The sequence below is a fragment of the Solea solea genome, chromosome 8 (assembly GCF_958295425.1).
Source record: "Solea solea chromosome 8, fSolSol10.1, whole genome shotgun sequence".
NCBI classification, from domain to species: domain Eukaryota; kingdom Metazoa; phylum Chordata; class Actinopteri; order Pleuronectiformes; family Soleidae; genus Solea; species Solea solea.
Window position 1 is genome coordinate 26,609,898 of NC_081141.1, and position 20,723 is coordinate 26,630,620.

Below are 20,723 nucleotides of genomic sequence, written 5' to 3' on the forward strand. Positions count from 1 at the left end.
AAATCCGAGTTAAGTTTTGAGACCACCTGACTGCCTTGATGCAAGACAGATTACTTCCTGCGTGAAGGGCAGGAAAGTCACTGGGCAACGGTTATAAACTTTTGTTTTTAAAGTTATGCCCTACAGTTTAGTTTTTCAAACTCCACCAAGGCCACTCAGTTTTTACAGTGTCACTGCCCTATCTCACAAAAACCAATGCTGTTTTTTTTTCTCCCCCCCTTACAGTAATAAATCCTGAAAATGGATCATCACCCAACTCTAATCATTTCTTTCTTGGGTAGAGAATCTCATCCAAACCCTGTCCTTTAGTTTTTGATTTATGCTGCTTACAAAAACACACAGACAGACAAACAAATGTGGTCAAAAGTGGGCTGACGTTATTGAGGGAAAAGGTTTTATACACAGTGACATTTTTGACTATTGCAATGATAATATGACTTTTATTAATTAATAAACACTTAAACATATACTGCATTTATGCTTTTGGGTCTATGACTTGCATAGACACTGAATTTATATGCAGATTTTTCCCCTTTTTTTAAAAAGATATTCTTCTTCGTTCAGCTTCTTCCTGGAGGGGTCGCCACAGTGGATCATCTGCCTCCATCTTGTCCTCTCCCTTGTGTCCTCTTCTGTTACACTGTCTGTCCTCCTTTTCTGAGGTCTTCCTCTTTTCCTCCCCCGGCAGCTCCATCTTCAACCTGGACTCTATGACTTTATCTCCAAACCTGAGCTGTCCCTGGAATAAGCTCATTTCTAATCCTGTCCGTCCTGGACATTTAATTCTAAACATCTAAAATGTCGGCGGATATTAACAAATGAAGGACTCCTCTGCTCATCCTTCGCTTTATCCCACGCGTGTCATGGAACAACAGTGGCCTCCACATACCAAAAACACATGCTCTGTCTAGTTTGTCCATTGGGGGCTGCTGTAGAAACACTGCACCACAAAATTGTGGCCTCTGAAAAGCAAGGCCCTTGCCTCAAAAAAGGGCCATGAAACTATGAAACCAAGTCTTTTTTATTATTATCATTATTATTATTGTTATTATTTTGGAGTGTTTATACACTTTTTTAACATACCGATGGGTGGCTTGTTAAATTTCTACCGATATTTTGAGCTGTTTTTAACACTAACAGCAGCCACTTAAGTGCAAATATCACTAAAATAATATTGCTTTAAATACACAATATAAAAACTAACAGGGCCTTGGTTACATTCTGCCTTTAGCTCATTAATTAAGTCCATTTGGATAAATTATAGCAAAAGTAATGAGCAGCAAATGAGCAGGTTACTGTGAGTCTCATGAATCAGAATACATTATAATTATCCAACGATAAAAAGGTTCCAAATATAAGGTAGTTGGACTCGTTCACAGCTGTCACTTCTGGTTAGTCGTGAGTGAACATTTGCTGTTTGCAGTGTCCCTGAAGCGCTGAAACCTCTGAAAGTGTCTCAGGTGTTTTGCTGATGTGACCTCTGCTCATCCCCCTTATTACCATTCATGTGTGATGAAAATGAGCCACGACTCATTTCATGATCACCTGGAGCCATTTACACCAAAAACAAAAAGACCTGGAACCAAAAAATAAAAAACAAACACATCATCACTATGTGCTTGTTGTACACTACACTGTAAACTTTGTAAACTCTGTCAAATTTGTTAAAAAGATGCCGTTTTCTTTCTGTTGCCATGAGACAATGATAAAAAAAAACAGTGAGAGCTAAAAATAAATCCAGATGTAACTTATGTAACATCTGCAGAGTTAATGTAAAAGATGACACAGACAAAACACAGATAACTCACCTCAACTTTCAGATTAACTGCACGGCTCCACTTGAGACAAGCAGCGATATAGTTCTGTACCGCATTAGGTGCTGGGAACCTTCTTCAAGATCCACGACATACTCTCTGATGGAAGGAGAAACAAGGCATGAAGAAAAGAAATAAATACGTTTGTTTTAGTATCCATGCAGAACAATCTACTGAAGGAGAGGAGGAGAAGGTAACAGTGCCACCTTCTGGCTTCTGGAAACAGTGCAGGTGAAGTTGATAAATGAGTACCTCTGGTCGTCGCTTTCAGGCTCCACCAGGATGTTTTCCTGTCGCTCCTTCACCCGCAGAAACACGAAGGAGTCCAAACACGGCTCAGGAACTGGGATTACAGCAGAATGAATGGGATTTATTTGACTTAGAATGGGATTTAAAACAGATGAGAAAAGATAAATTATGAAGCTAAACATGGTGATAAAGAAAAAACTGAGATAGTTTATTCAGTTCCTCTAAATTAGGGCTGCAACAGCTAATCGCTTAACTAATTAATAATCGTTTACTAAATGAATTACTAATGTATTCTTTTTATAATTAACACAAGTGATTTTTCAGCTTCTTAAATTTTAAGTATTTTCTGGATTATTTGCTCCAAGTAAAAAAAAAACAGTGTTAATAAAACTGAATAATTTTGTTTTTTGGACAAAACAAGGCAATTCAAGGTTTTCTGGACCAACTAACAAATCAATTACTGAAGAAAATGAAAAATATCATTAGCTGGAGCCCTAGATTTAAATCAGATGAGAAAGTGTGATAGAAACACAAAAATGATTTAACAGAACAAGGAAATAACAAGAGATTGAGAATGTTCAAACATTTATACTCTTGGTTGCAACTAACGATTGTTTTAATAATATTAATCGATTACTAAGTTATAATTCAACAGGATACAGATACAAGAAAAAGATGTGTACCATGCAACCCACACATAACAATATAGTTATGTAATAGAAGGCAGTTCATACACTGTAATATAGTCCAATCATTTCATCACTTCTGCAAAGACACATGCAGTCCACTAACTAAATGATTGCTGCTGCTGCCACCTTGTGGTAATATGTGTGCACCACAAATTAGCCATTAGTCATTAGTCAATGCAACCATTGATAATCTTTTTAATAATATAATCATGTATATATATATATATATAAATAATCATATATATATATACATATATATATATATATATATATATATATAAATAATCATATATATATATATATATATATATATAACCCTTACCCTATATATAAATATACACACACACACACACACACACATATTCACAAATTCTACGTAAATTAATGAGCACAACTTTAGATCAGGAATAAGTAGAGGAAAAATAAAATGATTTTTACCTGTTTTGAGCAGATCCACCGCCTGCAGGTTGGGGGGCATGCGTTTCAATGCCACGGCCTTTAAGTAGCTTTCTGTGTTTGTGTGGTACCTGTGTGCAAGACACATAAACATTTAACATCAACTGTCAAACAAAAACAGCAACAACCTGACTTTTAAACACTCACTCTTTGGCAAAGGCAAACTCCTCAGGCGAGAGCAGAGAGGGAGCTCCCTCACCTCGGGACTTTTCTCTCTCAAGTACGTGAGGGAAAAATTTCTCAATCTACACATGCAAGAGATTAAAAAAAAGGAAGGTTATTTTGTTTTTCAATGAGGATTTAAATAGATTTATTTTGCGTGCTGCTTTTGTTTACCTTCTGCAGACGAGAGCGCAGGTAGCTGCTCAGAACAAAGCGGATTCTGTCGATTTCCATGCGATGGATACTAGCCTTGGCGTCGCCTTTCTTCACCCGCTGTAAGTTTTCTTCCTGTTGATATAAATGGTTACAAAAGAGGGTTTATCTTTTGTACTTGAAAAGCAACTGTGTACATTATTCATGCAAACAATCATTTATTCAGCGATGATCGAGTTCAAACTGCATGAATGTAATTAGGGATGTACAATATTATCGGCATGATATCGGTATCTGTTTCTCTCCTACGCAGTTATCTTTATTATTTGGGACAAAGAAAACTGAAAATGTTCAAATTATATTCAAAATATTGGAAGTAATGCAGGGTTCACCGACTGAACAGGAGCAGCTAACAAGATGCATTCAAAGACACTGGTAAATGTTATCACTTCTGCGGGATCTGAGGGGCCGTCCACACAGAACTGGTTTAGGCGAATACTTATACTTTTGTCGGAGAGGCATTCTGTCCACATGGAAACAGCGTTTTAGGTGACCTGAAACAGTATTTTTTGAAAACGCCTCCCAGAGTGATTGAGTGAATTTCAAAACACCGGCCTTGCTTGTCCATGTAGACAGCAAATAAGCTACTTTAAAAGGCTCTGAATGCTTCACAAATGTGTCATTTTAGAGAAGATAAGAAAATCATAATAAATAAATAAAACATTTTAAACATTAGTGCTGGCGGGCCAGTTTTGTCCACGGGACTTGTTGACCAGTGTTTTGGAGAAGCATCTTCAAGATGCATTCAAGAAACCTTGAAAATTTCACTCACAAATGCTTGCTGCCACCTTATGACAACAGATGCAAAACACATTGCTTGTATTTTGTATTAAATATATTAAAAATGGTCACAGTAACTTTATAATACAGTGAATAAGTAAACAGAGTGTTAGTGTATAAGTTGTACCATGTGAGTGAGCTGCTCCATCACACACTCCACCACCTCTGACCTGTTCTCCAGCAGCTCCGGAGAAAACCTCTCATTGAGCCAAGCCTGAAACAAACACGACAGAGAAGAAGACACTGTGAGGACAAATGTTTCTCAGTCTGTGGAACTTAAGTCTTTTTCTGCTTATTATCGTCTCACTTCTTCCAGTTTCGCGATGAGCTCCGCCGGAGTCATGACGTCCTCCTGACCGTCATCATGGCTGGCGTCGCTGCCTCCGTCTGACACAGCGTCCGACATCGTTTTCCTTCCCGAGACACGAAAAAACAACAAAAACACCGAAGTTAACGACGATAGAGTCTGTTCTTTTACCACTTAAAGAAACTTTAAAGCGACTTTAACACAAAAAACTGCGTTTAAATGACGAATAATGAGCTCAAACAGTAGAGTTGCTGTCACTGGACTCCTTGTTTATTCGCGCCACTGGAACCGTAATCTCGCGAGACATGACGTAAACGTGCTCTTCTTCTCGGTGTATTGTAGCGGCTGATAACCAGCACACCGCCCCCAGCTGGTACGGAGTGCAGGATGTATTACCTCAATTCTAACCAAATGGATTTAATAGGTTAAGTGAATGAATTAATGAATTAATGAGAACAAAACTATTTTTATGCCAGACTTTATAATCTGCAGTTACCCACATGCATAATTTCAATAAAGCAACATTTTGACTGAAATTAGAGGTTAAATATATAAAAAAAATAATTCTTAGTCCTAGCTCCTCCCAGATTTTCTTTGTGTAAAAGTCAGAGACCGTAGATAGAAGACTGAATGTGTCTTTAATGGATGAATAAACAACCAGATGCTTTAATATTCATGTGTATGTGTTTATTCATCAATGATCATTTAATTAAGTCCTATTTAAATACATTGGAAAAGACACTGAGACAATTATAATATACACACAATAATATATACAGTACTATTTTCAACAAACTTCATGTCACAGTACAATAAGGAACAGTGCACAAGTTTGCAGTGAAATTGCACAAGCATAGACAAAAAAAGGGAAGAAATATCTTCTTTATCTGTATGTAAATCCATTTATTTAAATTAACTGCATGTTTTGATATAATCCATGTGGGGGGGGGGGGGATTTTCTTGTAAATGTAAATATATGAAGTGACATTTACAGTAATAAAAAAATAAGATATGTGTGAAAGATAAAAATACCACGTGTGGTTTCTGAGTAATTTCCTTCACAGTTGTCAGTTACAAGCACTTGGACAATTTATCGAGGTTGAACTGCGACCATATTTCCTTCTTTCCTTCTGCATCTTTGTTTACTCTCTGTATCGTCTGGCGACGCATTCCATTTTGTCCTCAGAACTCGGAATTTCCGACTCGGAGCAACCTCACGTATCCCGAGTCAGAATTCCAAGACGGCTTGATGTCGTTACATCCCTTATCCGTACAGGAAAAGTTCACATATGTCACCAGGCTCATCATCCATCATCTTCTTCTCAGTCCTTCTTAGGTTTTGGTTGCTTGGTAACAAAGATTGTGACAGAAGCACTTCCAGCTTCTTCCATGTGTTTTTTTTGTAATGTTTTAAGTGCTGCATGTGAACAAACCCTAATAAGGCTTAACCCAAAAAAAACACAACAAATCAATACAACTACAAGCTCAGTCACTAATTTCAGTCGTTGCTTATAATAATTTTATTGGATCTCTGTTTGTTTTTTATGAACAGAAATGATGTGGAATTATAAGTGTGCTGTGTCCTTTTAATCAGAAAAACTATCTTATCTAACTTATTTACCCAGGGAAAAGAATTCCCGGGAAACCATCAAAGTTCTTTGTCACAATCAGAGTGTTGTTGTTTTTCAAAATCCCGCTAAAATGAGAAAAGTTCCTGTGGTGGAAAAGGGTCTTATGTGTAAACAACAGCAGTGCAGCAGCATTTATGCCATCAAACTGCTGAACAACCGTGCTTTTTTTAAGCAGTAGATTTCAGGATTTCTGTTTCCAGTCAAACTTTAACCAGTTTTAGGCTCGCTTTACTAACGCAATGTTGCTGCTGTTGGCTACGTCTGTATCCACATAAAACAAACCACCTCCGGGGTGCAACGCGGGAACGCCGTCGTGTTTACATGTGCAAACTTTCTTCATTCCAAAAAGATTTGTTCCCATCTGGAATCTGTAATTTAATTGTTTACGTGGACGCAAAATTAAATGATCGGATTGTGGTGTGTTCTGGAAGTACCAGACGATCGGCATATTCCAGCCCTCTCTTTCAGAATGAAATTTGTTCTTGAATCGGATGAGAGTTTTCGGATTGGCATGTTTTATTCCGATGACTTGTGTCCATGTAAACGTAGCTTGTACTGCACTGGGAAACACAGAGAGTCGTGTGGAGCTGATAAGACTTAATCTGCACTGAATGAACTCATTTCACATTTATTGGAATAGACAGAAAAAGTCACTTTGAACGACGACAACAAGAAAAGAAAGATCACAGCTTGTGAGGATAAATGGGATTCATGGCGGGTAGACTGTATCCAGGCTGTGGATTTAACAGCGGTACAGAATAAGGATATGGATAAACAGCAGAACCACTGAGAGCAGACGGACCTGGACCCACCGGTATACGGTGGTACATGAGCTGGGACTGTGGCAGTCTCATTCTGTTGGGCAGAAACACCGGGTGAAACGGAGGCAGGTGCCGAGAGTCTCTCGCCGACTTGTCGTAGCTCGAGAGGACGCAGAGCACGGGCAGCGCGGCGCCGGGGTGGGACAGACTCTGCGGAGCGGGGACTTTGTGCAGCATTGTCCTGGATTTGTCCCTCCTCTCCGTCTGATAGAGCCACGGCGCCACGTTGCTCAGCTTCTTGCCGTGCGCCGCAGGGTCGTCCGGCGGCGCCGAGCGGCTCGGGTGGGTTTTGTAACTCGGCCGGATGGGAGCAGGTCGCAGGAGCTGCGTGGACTTTGGGACAACTTTGGTGAAGCTTGAGGTAGACATCGAGTGGAAAGGGTGGGTGAGATATTTGTGGACCGGCTCCCACGCCACAGAGTCTTTATTTTGATTTTTTATTGACTCAGCAGTTAGCGACTGGGAACTGAGCTGAGAAATGTCTTTGTTTGGTCCTGTAAAGTCTTGAGACGCCTTATTATCCTCACTACAGCTGGACGGAACACAGCTTTGGTTGAGTTCTGAGCTTGACGCAGGTGGGTCTTCCTTCCTTGGCGGACTGTCCTCCGATGAGACGGAGAGCGGGGACGGGCTGCGGGAAGAGGAGGACGACAGAGGGAGCGGGGAGCCGTCAGAGGAGCCGCAGTTCTGGCTGGAAGAGGCCCGTGCCGGAGACTGCGAGCAGCAGATGACCGAGGGCCTTTCCTTGTCCTCGCTCTGTGGACTTGGCGCCAAGTTCAGGCTCGCCTGAGCCATTCGCTTCTTCTTCTCCAGAGGAGAGATGACCTCTGCAGCAGCAGCAGGAGCAGGAGCAGCAGCAGGAGCAGCAGCAGCAGCAGGAGCAGGAGCAGGAGCAGGTGGGATATGAGCCGTCCAAGGACTAGATGTAGGGACCGGGAGAAGAGCATAGACGGGAGGGCAAATGTCTCTGTTTGGTTGAGTGCAGTCTGGATATTGTCTGTCTGACGTGGCAGCCCACAGAGCAGAGTGAGGACGCATCACGGCGTCACTGCGGCACGCGGCTTCTGGACTCCTGTGTGTCAGGATCTATAAAACAACACAGAGGTGAATATCTGTTAAAAAACACTCTCAATTTAGTGGAGAAAACATGGATAAAAAGTTTAGTTTTGTGCCAGAAATGATCCACAAGGATTTGCATCAATGGCAAAAATGAAGCAGCCATTTCAAACAGGAGTTAATCATGTTTCCGTTTAAACTGACAATCAACTCATCTCTGTTCATTCAGACAGTCTGTTGTTACCTGTGAATCCATGTCCGCGTCCAGCTGAGACCGCGACCTCTTGACCTCAGCCTTCTTCACCTTGCTCTCCACGTTTCTCTTGTACAGTTTCCGAGGTTTGCTCAGCGGCAGAGGTTTGTCTTCCTCTCCCTTTATGTGTCGTTCAAACGGCAGCACGAGCCTGAAGAAACAAACACACGTGTGCTCACGTGAGTAAAAACTGCTTTGTCTTTAATCCACATCATCATCATCATCGTCGTCATCCTCACCTCTCATAGTGTCGACGAGTGCATGTGGCAGCACTGGTGCTGCCTGGACTTCCTCCCAGCTCATCGTACACTTTCTTCCACAGACGCTGAGCTGTCACCTGTTTAAACAAAAACACTTTTAGAAACAGTTCATAACTGCTACGATAATATATTTATATCTATATGTATATATAGATATAAATATATACATACATATCTATATATATATATATATATATTTAACTTTGTAATTTTATTCTTAGGTTTATTCGTACTTATTCTTATAGTTTTTAACTTTGTAATTTAAAAAAAAAAATTGCTGCTATAATATTCGTTTGCTGCTATAATATTCGTTACCTTTGTACACTGGAGTGCTGTGACGAAAGAATTTCCCGCAAGGGATTAATAAAGTATATTCTATTCTATTCTATTCTATATATAAGAAATCTCACTTAAATATCAGAATTTTGCCTTTTTTTCCCCTCAGAATTCTGACTTTTATTCTTGGAATTTTGACTTATCTCATAAATCTGACTTTAATCAGCCTGTTTTTATGCACATGAATGAAAACATGAATGGATTGAAAATTTGATTCAAAAATATCAACGGTCACATAAAGTTGCCATATTGATAAAAAAAAGATCTTTATTGGACACAGTCTTCCAGTTTCCTATCAGCCAATCAGGAAATAAGAGTATAACAAATAGCCACTAGGGGGCAACACACTGGACACAACAAAAAAGAACTTGCAACTCACATTTGCAATGTGAGTAAATATTTTCCTCTCTATTGTTTTATTGTTTTTCAATAGAAATTGATGTAAATGATGTTCCTGTTTAAGGGGAAACCAATGATTAAGTATTTTTGGTTGTAACCAAAGTCTGTGAACTTCTGTTTTTTCAAAATGTCAACATGGCATCGGCCAAACGGTGTCACAATGAGATTCCACAGTTGTGACATCATGACTTAAACTCCCAATATTATTCATATTTAATTTTTTCAAATTTGACCACAAACATTTTTAAAAGCTCAGTTAAAATTGGCACAAAATGAAAAGTAGTGTGGCGACAAGTGGCTCAGTGGTAGAGCAAGTCGTCTTTCAACTGGAAAGTTGAGGATTCGATTCCAGGCAAGTGTAGATTGAAACTGTTTCCCGGGACAAAGACACTTAACCCTACGCTGCACCTGCCTGTGAATGGGTATGTGATGGAAAAAGCTGTGCACGCACAGTAGATATGAATGGGTGAATGACAAAACTGTCATGTTAAGCAGCTTAGACTATAAATACAGACCAATAAGGTCTTAAGACCACCAGAGAGACATGTTGTTATGTCGTTTTAATGACGAAACTTTGCGGTGAATGTCCGTTTAAGGTCTCAAACTTCTAAATATCAAGTTATAATGAGTTATTCTTGTTGTTTTTATTCGATAGACTCATTTTTACATCATAAATGTATCATTCCAGATCAAAACAATCCATTTTATTTTGAAATTTTCTGTGAACCTTCATAAATTTTATTATTTTGATCTATTTTTCTCAAAATGTTGGGACTTTCCTGACTAGAAACTCACTGTCTAAGTTTAGTTTGCTCATACACACACACACACACACACGCTCCCCCTTCATTCTGAATTGTGAGAAATGTTTGGGTCTCACTGTTTCAAAGGAAAGGCAAAGGCAGTTTACGCTTCAGACGCCAGTTAAACTGCAGCTCGATGAAAGAAAAGAAAGCCTTTGGTTCTTAAAGAGTGTGCACATGCAGGCGACTCATATCGCTGCACTTCCTCCCACAGACATGGTGGTGGATTGAAGAACGAGGGTCAGATCTAGTTTAGGAGCCTGAACTCGGCGTCTCGCGGCTATTTCAGTGCGAGACGATAGAGTAAAGAGCGTGTCCCACAGTGTGAAGAGCGTGTCCCGCAGTGTCCTCATCATCAACATCAAAGAGGACGCAGCGTGGGCGGCGATGCTGAGCCGAGAGCTCAGACGCCTAAACTGTCCTGCTCTGTGGTTAAACACTCGCCTGACCTTCCACTCATTTTCCACTCACACTTTACTCCAGTCGTGCATCAGTGCGAGTGTTTTGTGTAACGTAAACAAAATACACACACAAAAAATATATATATACTTACACTTTCATAGCCTCCACGTTTTTCAACAGCTTTGTAGATTCTCCAGAGATTAACTGCAAAAATCCAACAAATAAAAAACACATATGAGAAATGAAAATAGCAAACGTGTGAACTTGACGATGGTTCAGACAAAAACCCATCTATTTTATTAATTTCTCTTTCTGTTTTGATTCATTTTAAAAACTTCTCCTTTTTTCTTAATTTTTCCTTCTGTATACAAAACAACGCACATGCGCCAACTGGACACACAACACATAAGACAGGAAGAATATGAGTGTTATGATTTTGAACAAATGTCTAATTGCAATTGCAATTTTCACGTTATTATAACACATTATAATAGGATTACAGTGTGAAACTAAGAATATTAGAATATTATGTGTAAAGGTCACAACAATAACATTGCTCCCTCTGTGATTTAAGAATTATAGTAGGCCCAAATCACAATTTTGATACCATTTCTATTAATTGTTTTACACATAATACCAAACATATGTGTGTTGAAACGGTTGTTTTCTTTGATTCTGTTTTCATCCTGTGTGAAAAGTGCTTTATAAATAAAGTTTGATTCATGACCCGGTCAGAACGAGGCATGTTCTCCCCGCGTGTCTCCAAAAACATGCAGATTTGGGGGATTAGGTCAAAGTGGACACTCTAAATTGACCATAAGTGTGAGAGGAGATGGTTATTTGTCTCTAGTTGACTTTCGACTGAAAGGTTCTGGGTTCAATTCCTGGCTCTGATAGTCTATATGTGTGATTTTTGTACTTAAGTTCATGAACTCACTCTGTTTGAAGCCCAGATGTGGGATCCTCTCTATCGGTGAACCTTTCTCCTTCATAAACGAGTGCAGACTCGACACAAACGCCTTCTCCTCCATCTGCACCGGACTGGCCCTCGCCTCCTCCTCGCATTCGGTCGTGGAGTCGTGAATCTCGATCACCGGAGGAGACGCCTGCGTGAGGACAACACACACACACACACACACGTACATTTACACACACGTGTGTGGAGACGTGGTTTACAGTCCAAGGCTTGCTCACAGATGGGAAGAGGACACTCACGGGCGTCTCATGGGAGACAAAAATGTTGAAATGAAACGCGAGTTTTTGTTTTACCACGACTTTCAATAGATAACCACCGCACTTCCTGTCTGCACAGGCTGTAGCAAACCTGTGGGCTTTCTGGTCCAGAGCTGTCAGTCAATAAAATGTGCTAAAAACTAACGTGGTTTCATGTGGGGGTGGTGTTTCTCTGCAGGACTGTATCGATGTTAAAGGTAAGAAATGTTATTATGTTGGGATTTAAAATGACCAGGATGTGTCAGGAACAGAAACAAGGTCAATCAGCACCTGTGTTTTACAAACTTCCTGGATCTGTATATAAGTTTACCTGCTTATAGCTGTGACCAACTTACATTAAAGTACATAATGTTTTTACAGTCTGTAAACATCTCCTCTCATCATGTGATCATTCTCTGCTGCCGTTTCACACTTTCACTTTTAATCTCTACTCTGAATTCGGACTTTAATCTCAGATGTTTGACCTTTTTTTTCCTCAGAATGTTGACATTTTGTCTCAAAAATCGGACTTTTTGCTCTGAATTCTAACTTTAATCTCATAATTCTGACCTTAATTTGAGAAATCTGACTTTTGTCTTAGAATTCTGACAAATTTTTTGCCCAGAATTCTGACTTCTCGCTTAGGAATCAGCCTTTTTTTCTTGGAATTCTGACTTTTTTCTCATATGTTTGACTTTAATCTCAGAAGTCAGACTTTTTTCTCAGAATTCTGACCTTTTTCTCAAAATGTTGCCATAATGTTTCCTAAGAATTCTGACTTTACTCTCAAAATGTTGCCATAATGTTTCCTAAGAATTCTGACTTTACTCTCAGAATGGTGTAATTTTTGTCATACCATTTACATCCTCTACTGTATCTGTGTGTGTTTGTGCATGAACACACACTGTAACGCAGATTAAACACACAGCTTCTCATTTACATCATTTGTCAAATCTGGCACCCCACTCCAACCACCCTCACACACTCTCTGTTTTCACTCTGGATCGGTGTCACCACTTTAAAGGTCACCAGTGTTGTGTATATAAATATATATATATAGCTATATTTGAAATATGGAGAAATTAACAGTACAGCAGCATTATAAATAATAAAGTCACCGTTTGTGGTTTGTGTGAAAGCAGAAATGAAAGAGTGAAGGCAGGCAGAATTAAAATCATCAGTTAAATGGACTGCGAGAGGAGAAGTGAGGAGCACGAGAAGAGAAACTGCCCACAGAGGCGTTTCTGCATTTTAACGCTGATGATATTCTAAATTTGACTCTTGAAAAGAAACAACAAAAAAAACACTGACACCGTGACCTTTTTCTATGCGACAGAAGTTTGCTGCTGCGTCTCTCACGTTATCTCCCCCCCCTCCCCCCCTTTTTGCGTCAATCAATTTTTGACAAGCAGGCCACAGAATGGACAATGTCAGCGCGTCGCTTTGAATCACTGCGCACACGCACGCACACACACACACACACACACACACACACACGCGCGGTGGCTTTATTTCAGTCATTATACAACAAATCGGCTCAAGGTGGTTTCATATTGAATGGAGTTCCTGTATGTGGTTCCTGGTTCCGAGAAGTTAGGCCTCCACAGTGAGTAATAGTGAAGGTGCAGGCCTTTTTTTTTTTTTTTACCCAAGATAGCCCCAACTGAGTCACAGCACAGCGTCTCCACTCTGCCGCTCACAGTCACACACACACACATCTGTCTGTCTGACTTTTCCACTGTAGCAGATTATTATTATTATTACGCTCTGAATCTGCGTCTAAGAGTTAAAATAATGTAACGTAATGTCTTGAAATGTGTTCACTAACATCGACTGATTTACTTTCGGTGACTGATTCACAAAACTTTCAGTTTTATACATCAATGGTTGTGTACAGGAAATGTCAAAGCCACACACACACACACACATACACAGAGAGAGAGCGAGAGAGGTGTGTGTGTGGAGTATCTGAGCTGCAGATCTGACTCCACACACTGTTGTGAAACGACATTCAGTTAATTTCCACTGTTTTTTTTTGTTGGAAAACCTTGTGGGTGATTGATGTCAGCGTGTTATTGATGATGGTGTGTGACTCTGACTCTGACTCTGACTCTGGGTCGCTGGCATCAGCAGACCCGAAGATCGCCCGCAGAAACCACCGGGGCTTCTCGGGCTCGCAGCCTCGCTGTCGTGGAGGAAATTTGACGAAGCTCTCGCGTCTCATGAGCGTCTCGTCTCCAGTTACCAGAAAACTGTGTCAGCCTGTGACGACCTGCTGCAGTTTCTCTACGCACACACACACACACACACAGACGCTGTGAAATATCCAAGTCTGATGTGGTGATAATTTCACGTCCAGAGCAGAATCATCGCTCGCTCGTTACTCATTTCACAATCAGCACTTTAGCAGAATTTAAAAAAAAAGGGAAGTGAAAACGAAGCGTAAGTCATTCTGAGTAGTCAGTAGTCACTAACTGTAACTCATGGAAAATAAAATGCCCCCCCGATTACTACCAGAAGTCCAACTGACGTCTTTACCAGCACTGACAGACGTTAGAATCCGACATGAAAGAGCGATTGTTGTGTTTTTGTTTACTGTTTAACCTCCAGGAGACATTTTTGGACAGAAATGTGAAAAATCTGTAGAGTCTGAAATCTGGAACGTTCTTTACAAACCCGTTAGAGAGAATATCGGCCCAGTTTTTCACAATAAAACTTATTTTATTGTGAATATATTGTTGTTTTTTCACAATAATGTGTGAATATTGTCAGTTTTTATTTTGAATGGGATGTTTTAATGTTTTTGAATACAGAAGTTGAACACGGCAACATTTTTACTGCGAGATTACAGAATGATTTATCTTGTTATCACAGGATCACAAAGATAACGAGGTTAATTAACGTTTTATCTCAGGATAGCAAGGCTTGTTTACTTATAATTACAAAATATAGTTATGGAAAACATCTCTTTCTGTGTCAATAACAACACAAATTCATATTTTATCTTGGGATTATAAAGCTAATTTGTGTGATGTGGGAATATTGTTGTTATATCTTTGAATACGGAAGCTGGGAGCATTTTTTACATTTATACTGCGAGATTATTCGTCGAGATAACAAGATTGACAAGAATTGGCGCATTTTTTATGTCGCTCAGACATAATTCAAAATGGCCGACTTGCAATAGGGACACAAATGAACACATTAACTCAGGATTACAAGGCTCGTTTTTTAAATGAACGTGTAATCTTAGCATGACCAGGCTTGTTTTCTCATAATATGGAAAACATCTCTTTATGAGGCAATAATGACACAAATTAGCACATAATCTCATGATTACAAGGCTCGTTTTTTTAAATGAAGGTGTAATCTCAGGATAGAAAGGGTGTTTTCTTGCAAAAATGTGATCGTTGTCACGTTATCGCGGGATAAAATTAATTTCGTTATCATTTCGTACTTGTTTTTTGTCCAAAAAATTACACGAGTCGTAATTTCTTAGATTATACGTCGATATAAACACGCGCGTGAAATAAATACATATTGATTCATATTGAATGAATCAATATGTGGGGGGCCCATGAAATGTCTGTGCACGGCACTGCTACCTGGTTCATTGTCCAGTTGTCTTCACTGCTGCCGCTTTCTGTTTGTCCCGACGTCTCACTCTGTCCGTCTTCAGCTGTGGACGAAAGAAAGAGAGAAAGTAAGAAAAAGAAAACTTTGCTTTTTACTCCACTACATTTCCTCTAAGTCTCTTTGTTACTCGTTACTACCAAATAAAATCAGAAGAAGAAGAGTTGGTGTCCAGGTTTTTACTGCCTGATCCTTTCAGCACAATAATCCCTCGAACACCTCGAGCGTCTTTATGAAGCTATATTTCACACACAGGTTATAAAAACCGACAAGTCGTACGAGTTCTGATGATTAGCAGTTAGACAGAGACACAAATAAAGGTCAACATATAACGAAAGAGCTTTGATAGCAACGCTTTGATGACAATAGTGCTTTGATACCAACTGGGCTTTGATTAGAACGGCGCATGCTCCAAACACGCAGACTGGAGGTTATCTTAGACATAATAACTGTCACATAGAACAATAAACAGTGTTAGTTCTGTTCTATTGTTGGTATTATGGTCTGTATTTACTGTATATAGAGCTTTTACACGACAGTTTTCATCCATTCACATGCACATGCAACATGTGGTCAAGTGTCTTTGCTCACGCACACACACATAGACTCGCAGAGCCAAGAATTGAACCCACAACCTTCCAGTTGAACAACAACTCACCCTACCACTGAGCCACCAAGGCTCAATCTCAATTTATGTACATTTTATATCAGAAAATTTGACTTTTACTTAAGTAATATTATAAAAAAAGTGACTTTTACTCAATTATCCCCTTTAAGGTGTTTCATACACGACTGTTGATGCATGAGAATTTTGGTTTTCAGAGGGAAAAAAACCGTAGTGAAGACATCGACCACTTCTTCATTTTTATGGAGAAACGATATTTGTATTCAATGCACTTTTCTTTTTGTCCATTTTTGACACTTAAACCCGCAAAAATGAAAAAAAAATCAGTAGAACCTTTTTGTCAACCGAGTCTGATATAAAACCACAGGTTGCAAAACCACTTCCTGCCCGTGAGCTGCACTGTAATTGTATCTGATATTGTGACACACACACACACACACAACACTGTAAGAACACGGCTGTTCAGCGCTGGAAACAAAAGACACTTTATATTTTTATGAGGACAAAAACACGTACGTGTGTTGTTTTTTTTTTTTTTTTAAAGTTAGGCATTGAAAACCACGGTGAATGAGTGAATGATGAGAAGGTGTCAGCAGCGGCTGTTGCCCTCCGCCCACACTGATATCGTCTGTGTGCAAAACCAATATACTTCTCTTCTGAGATCACTTGTTTCCTGTGCTGCGGCTTGAACCTTAAATTCTGCTTTCAGTCGCTGCAACTTCTCCATTTTCACATGTCAGAGAAAATACATATTTTTAAATATACACTACTGCTTGTCCGATGCAGTTATTAAACTCATTTAAATGTCTTTCCCTTTGTAATTTTAACCAAATAATCTAGATTATTGTCATTTCTTAGTATAAACTAGTATAAATAAGTATAAATACGACTTTCCTGTGACATGATGTCCTTTAAATTAAAATACTTAAGTAATCAAAATCACATTTTACAGCATTTGTGTAGACAGAGTTGAGATTATTTAGGATTTATATCTACAGCCACTTTCAGTGTAACGTGAAATGAGGGGAAAAAATTGGCCAAAAACCTCAAAAAAGTTGCACTTTAATGTAATGTTTCACTGAATTAAAGCCAGTGTTGTAATGTGACAAAGTACACAAATACTTTGTTAGCGCACTTGAGCACAAAATTCACGCATCTCTACTTTACTTTCCTCTTTACTTCTTGTTTAGAAGCAATAAATATGACTTTTCTGCGACTTTTAAATGATCAAATATCAGATTTTACAGACATTTCTTTCATATGAGAGTATTTATGATTTAACAGAACTAAAACAACACAGTTTGAACATAAAAAGAGTAAAAAAGTAAAAAAAACAACAGTAATAATGGTGTTAATAAAGTTAAAAATGACACTCACCCATGTGTATGCGCAGTCCTCGGTGTGAGACTTTGACTCAGAGACACTGAAGCTCCGTCCTCGACTCCACACCTCGAAATAGGAAGGTGTTTCCACAAAGTCAGTTTCATTGGTCGACTGAAGGCACCGCAGCACATCATTTGTTTCAGTTTTTTTTTCCCCTCTTCTTACTTAATAAGTCTCATCTGGTTACTTTCCCACACACACACACACACACACAAAAGAAACCAACAGCTGAGTTTTTAATCTGCTCCAATTTTGACTGAAAGTGATGCAAAAGAGATAAATATTTCATCTTAAAGGATATTTATCACAATTACTCATAAAATTCACACATTACCTCTGCATTGGCGTGGGTTTAACTGTAAATTTGTCCTACTTTGCAATGGGTAGCTGATCACACATGTAAATTCCCATTAAATTTTGGTAAGAATCTACCCACTGATGACATCACAAATCATGACCAAATTGTCAATAAATATCCATTCTTTTATAATGAGCAGAAATGTCAAAAAAGGAAATCATATCTCTGTCAAAGATCATTGGATTTTAACAAAATTTGGTCTGTGTATGCAGGATTAGATAATCTATCATCAGATTAAATTTATTTATTTTGTGACGGATCAATCTGAATTGACGATTACATTTTGGTAAGAATCTACCCACTGATGACGTCACAAAACATGATCAAATTGTCAATAAATCCCATTCTTTTATAATCGGCAAAACTGTCAAAAAAATATCATATCTGTCAAAGATTATCGTATTTTAAAAAAAATGTAGTTTGTGTTTGCGGGATTATATAATCGACCATCAGATCTGATGCAGATTACAGGTTTGGAGGTATTTTAAATTTAACATGGTTCAGTCCCGTTGAACAAGTTCAGGGTTATCTCAGCGATATCTTAACAAAATCAAAACAATATAATGTAACATGATGCAATATATTGATATATTATTGGTTCAATTCTGAAATTTACATCATAATCTACATTTTCTTATCAAACTAGCTACTACTTATTATATTTGAACTGCTTTTATATTAATATACAACATATTTTTTGCCCCATTTGTTGATGAATGTTTTTTTTTAATATTATTAATTTTCTATGGCGGTCATTTTTGACCGGGTACACCAAAGGTGTGACAAATTTGAATAAACCACTCAAAGTTGTTGAATGGGTCGGATTAGACCAAAACCTGAGGTAAGTTAATTATAAAAACTATAACTGGAGTTTAGTCTTTAGTCAAATCTAAAGTTAAAAGCCAGGCCTAATGTTTCAATTTGTCTCCTGATGTGAACCAAGTGAGGACGTCCACCGTTTACTTTGTCTCTAAATTGAAATTTAAAAGGTCCAGTGTGAGAAATACAGGTGCTATTATTTCTATTTGGCAGAAATTAAAGATAAAACAATTATATTTAAGTATGAATATTTTATACAAAATGGACAAAATACATGAGTTACACACAATATCATGATTCTTCTTATTACAATTAGTTTATCTTTGACAGAATAAAACGTGGTGACCATTAAGGTCCAGACACATTTCTCAGTTTGGGGAAGTGAAAGAAAGCAATGCTCAAAATTAAATGGTGAATGCGTGTAAATGCCACAAGAACAACATTTCCCAAACGTCCTTAATACAGAAACTGGTGCATTTTAAGAATTGATGTTCAAATCAGGAACTAATAAGAGTCGAAGGTCATTGGTCATAAAGAGTTCTAAGAAAAGGTTTTTCTACAAAGTTTTTTTATTTAAACCCAGTGTGCGACATCTGACCTTTATGATATATTTTTATTTATCTGTTCATTTACTGTCACTGTATCTTTTATTTGTGCAATAACTGCTGCAATACGCTTAAAGAGTTAATACTGAATATTGACATAAAATACTGCAAAAGAGCAGATGTTTGGAAATTTCAGGGAAGATAAACGATGTAATTCAATGGTGATGTGATACACAGCAAATATACAGTATATGGGGGTTTTTTTTATTGGAAAAATTCAAACTACCTGAAACAAGTTTTGAGTCAGAGCAGTCGGGTTGAGTTGAGTAAAACACCTTCTCTTAAGGTTCTCGTGTGAGCTGACGATGATGATGCTGTAGAAGAAGAGTTCAGAGGTGACATTTTAAGGAACAGGCAGAGCTACTTCTTTAAAACAGTTTCTACTGACTGACCGTTGCCTTAAATATACAGGTTAAAAATAAAAGAAACGCCAGAGCCAATGGAGAAACAGCTTTTTTTTTTTTTTTTCCACTAGAGCGTTGACTTAACACACCAGTCAATTCAAAATAAAGTTATTAATAAGCATTTAACATCAGGATCAAGTTAAGTTTCACTAATAAAAACAGTCACAGAAAACTTCTGAGTCAGACATAAACGTATCAAACTCTCTCTTGTAACCAAATATATATATATATATATATATATATATATATATATATGTATATATAAACTGTCCAAATTCTGTATTGAAATCAAATTTATTGTAACTGTTTTATCATAATAAAATAAAACATCTATATACTGATTCATTGTAATCTTGTGAGCAAATTTGTACAAACTTGAAATTGTGAATTAAATGCATATTCATCACAATCTTACTTAACAGTGTTTTATCATAATCTTTCACTCATCAACACACTGTACAAAACTCTGTGAAAACTGTTCAAATGTCATAATGAAATCAAATTTGCCCTCATCTTACTTCCAAAACTGGTGTGTCATAATCTCACAATCAAATAACTGTGCAAAACTGATTTATTGTAATTTCGTCTAAATCTGAAATCCAAAAATTGACGTCATAATCTCATAACCAAAATACAAATTGTGCAAATCTCAAATAGATTTTGAGATTATCGTAATTTTATATTGACCCCAAAGTTATAATTATTAATCTTACTTGAAAACTGATGAATCACAATCTCAGAATCAAATAACTACAAAGTGTTCAAATTTCAAAATCAAAACTTTATTTTTTTAAATCTTGTAACTAAATATCTACAAACTCAAATTGGATTTTTTTTTTTTACATAATCTTATATCCAAATATCTACAAATTGTTCAAATCACAAATCGAAAAAACTCAAATTTATTGTAATTTTGCATTTATATCGGAATAAAGTAAAATTATTCAAAGAAATATTTAATTTCAGTCAGGTGACATAAATAAACATAGATTCATAATTTAATATAATTTAACAAAATACTTCACAGCTGGAAAATCACTTCAGTGTGCAGTG

General features: G+C 37.9%; 2 protein-coding genes across 4 annotated transcripts; both read right to left on the minus strand.

Moving 5' to 3' along the window:
- Nucleotides 1-364: 364 nt before the first annotated feature.
- Nucleotides 365-4,965, minus strand: gins4 (GINS complex subunit 4 (Sld5 homolog)). Its single transcript, XM_058635203.1, has 8 exons — nt 4,671-4,965; nt 4,491-4,577; nt 3,545-3,658; nt 3,356-3,453; nt 3,191-3,279; nt 2,067-2,157; nt 1,809-1,913; nt 365-1,576 (listed from the first exon to the last, which is right to left on the minus strand). The coding sequence occupies exons 1-7, from the start codon at nt 4,767-4,769 to the stop codon at nt 1,817-1,819; spliced, it is 675 nt and encodes a 224-aa protein (XP_058491186.1). The 5' UTR covers nt 4,770-4,965; the 3' UTR covers nt 365-1,576; nt 1,809-1,816.
- A 1,948-nt stretch (nt 4,966-6,913) lies between these two features.
- Nucleotides 6,914-19,702, minus strand: arid5a (AT-rich interactive domain 5A). 3 transcript variants are annotated; one of them, XM_058635124.1, is made up of 8 exons: nt 19,493-19,702; nt 17,479-17,550; nt 15,449-15,522; nt 11,569-11,737; nt 10,783-10,835; nt 8,671-8,768; nt 8,423-8,582; nt 6,914-8,208 (listed from the first exon to the last, which is right to left on the minus strand). In XM_058635124.1, the coding sequence occupies exons 2-8, from the start codon at nt 17,480-17,482 to the stop codon at nt 6,985-6,987; spliced, it is 1,782 nt and encodes a 593-aa protein (XP_058491107.1). In that variant the 5' UTR covers nt 17,483-17,550; nt 19,493-19,702; the 3' UTR covers nt 6,914-6,984. The 3 variants fall into 3 exon arrangements, with proteins under 3 accessions (XP_058491107.1, XP_058491105.1, XP_058491108.1); XM_058635122.1 differs by lacking the exon at nt 19,493-19,702 and having other exon boundaries at nt 17,479-17,575; XM_058635125.1 differs by lacking the exons at nt 17,479-17,550; nt 19,493-19,702 and adding an exon at nt 15,617-15,789.
- Nucleotides 19,703-20,723: the final 1,021 nt, after the last annotated feature.

What these genes read in the sequence shown, in the direction of transcription:
- gins4 (XM_058635203.1), bottom strand. Translation starts at nt 4,769, where the DNA reads ATGTCGGACGCTGTGTCAGACGGAGGCAGCGACGCCAGCCATGATGAC. An exon ending in TGCGCTCTCGTCTGCAGAAG is followed by an intron (nt 3,454 to 3,544) that starts GTAAACAAAAGC and finishes TTGCATGTGTAG; the next exon opens with ATTGAGAAATTTTTCCCTCA. An exon ending in GAGTTTGCCTTTGCCAAAGA is followed by an intron (nt 3,280 to 3,355) that starts GTGAGTGTTTAA and finishes TCTTGCACACAG; the next exon opens with GTACCACACAAACACAGAAA.
- arid5a (XM_058635124.1), bottom strand. An exon ending in ACTCGTCGACACTATGAGAG is followed by an intron (nt 8,583 to 8,670) that starts GTGAGGATGACG and finishes TTGTTTCTTCAG; the next exon opens with GCTCGTGCTGCCGTTTGAAC. An exon ending in ACGCGGACATGGATTCACAG is followed by an intron (nt 8,209 to 8,422) that starts GTAACAACAGAC and finishes GTTGTTTTATAG; the next exon opens with ATCCTGACACACAGGAGTCC.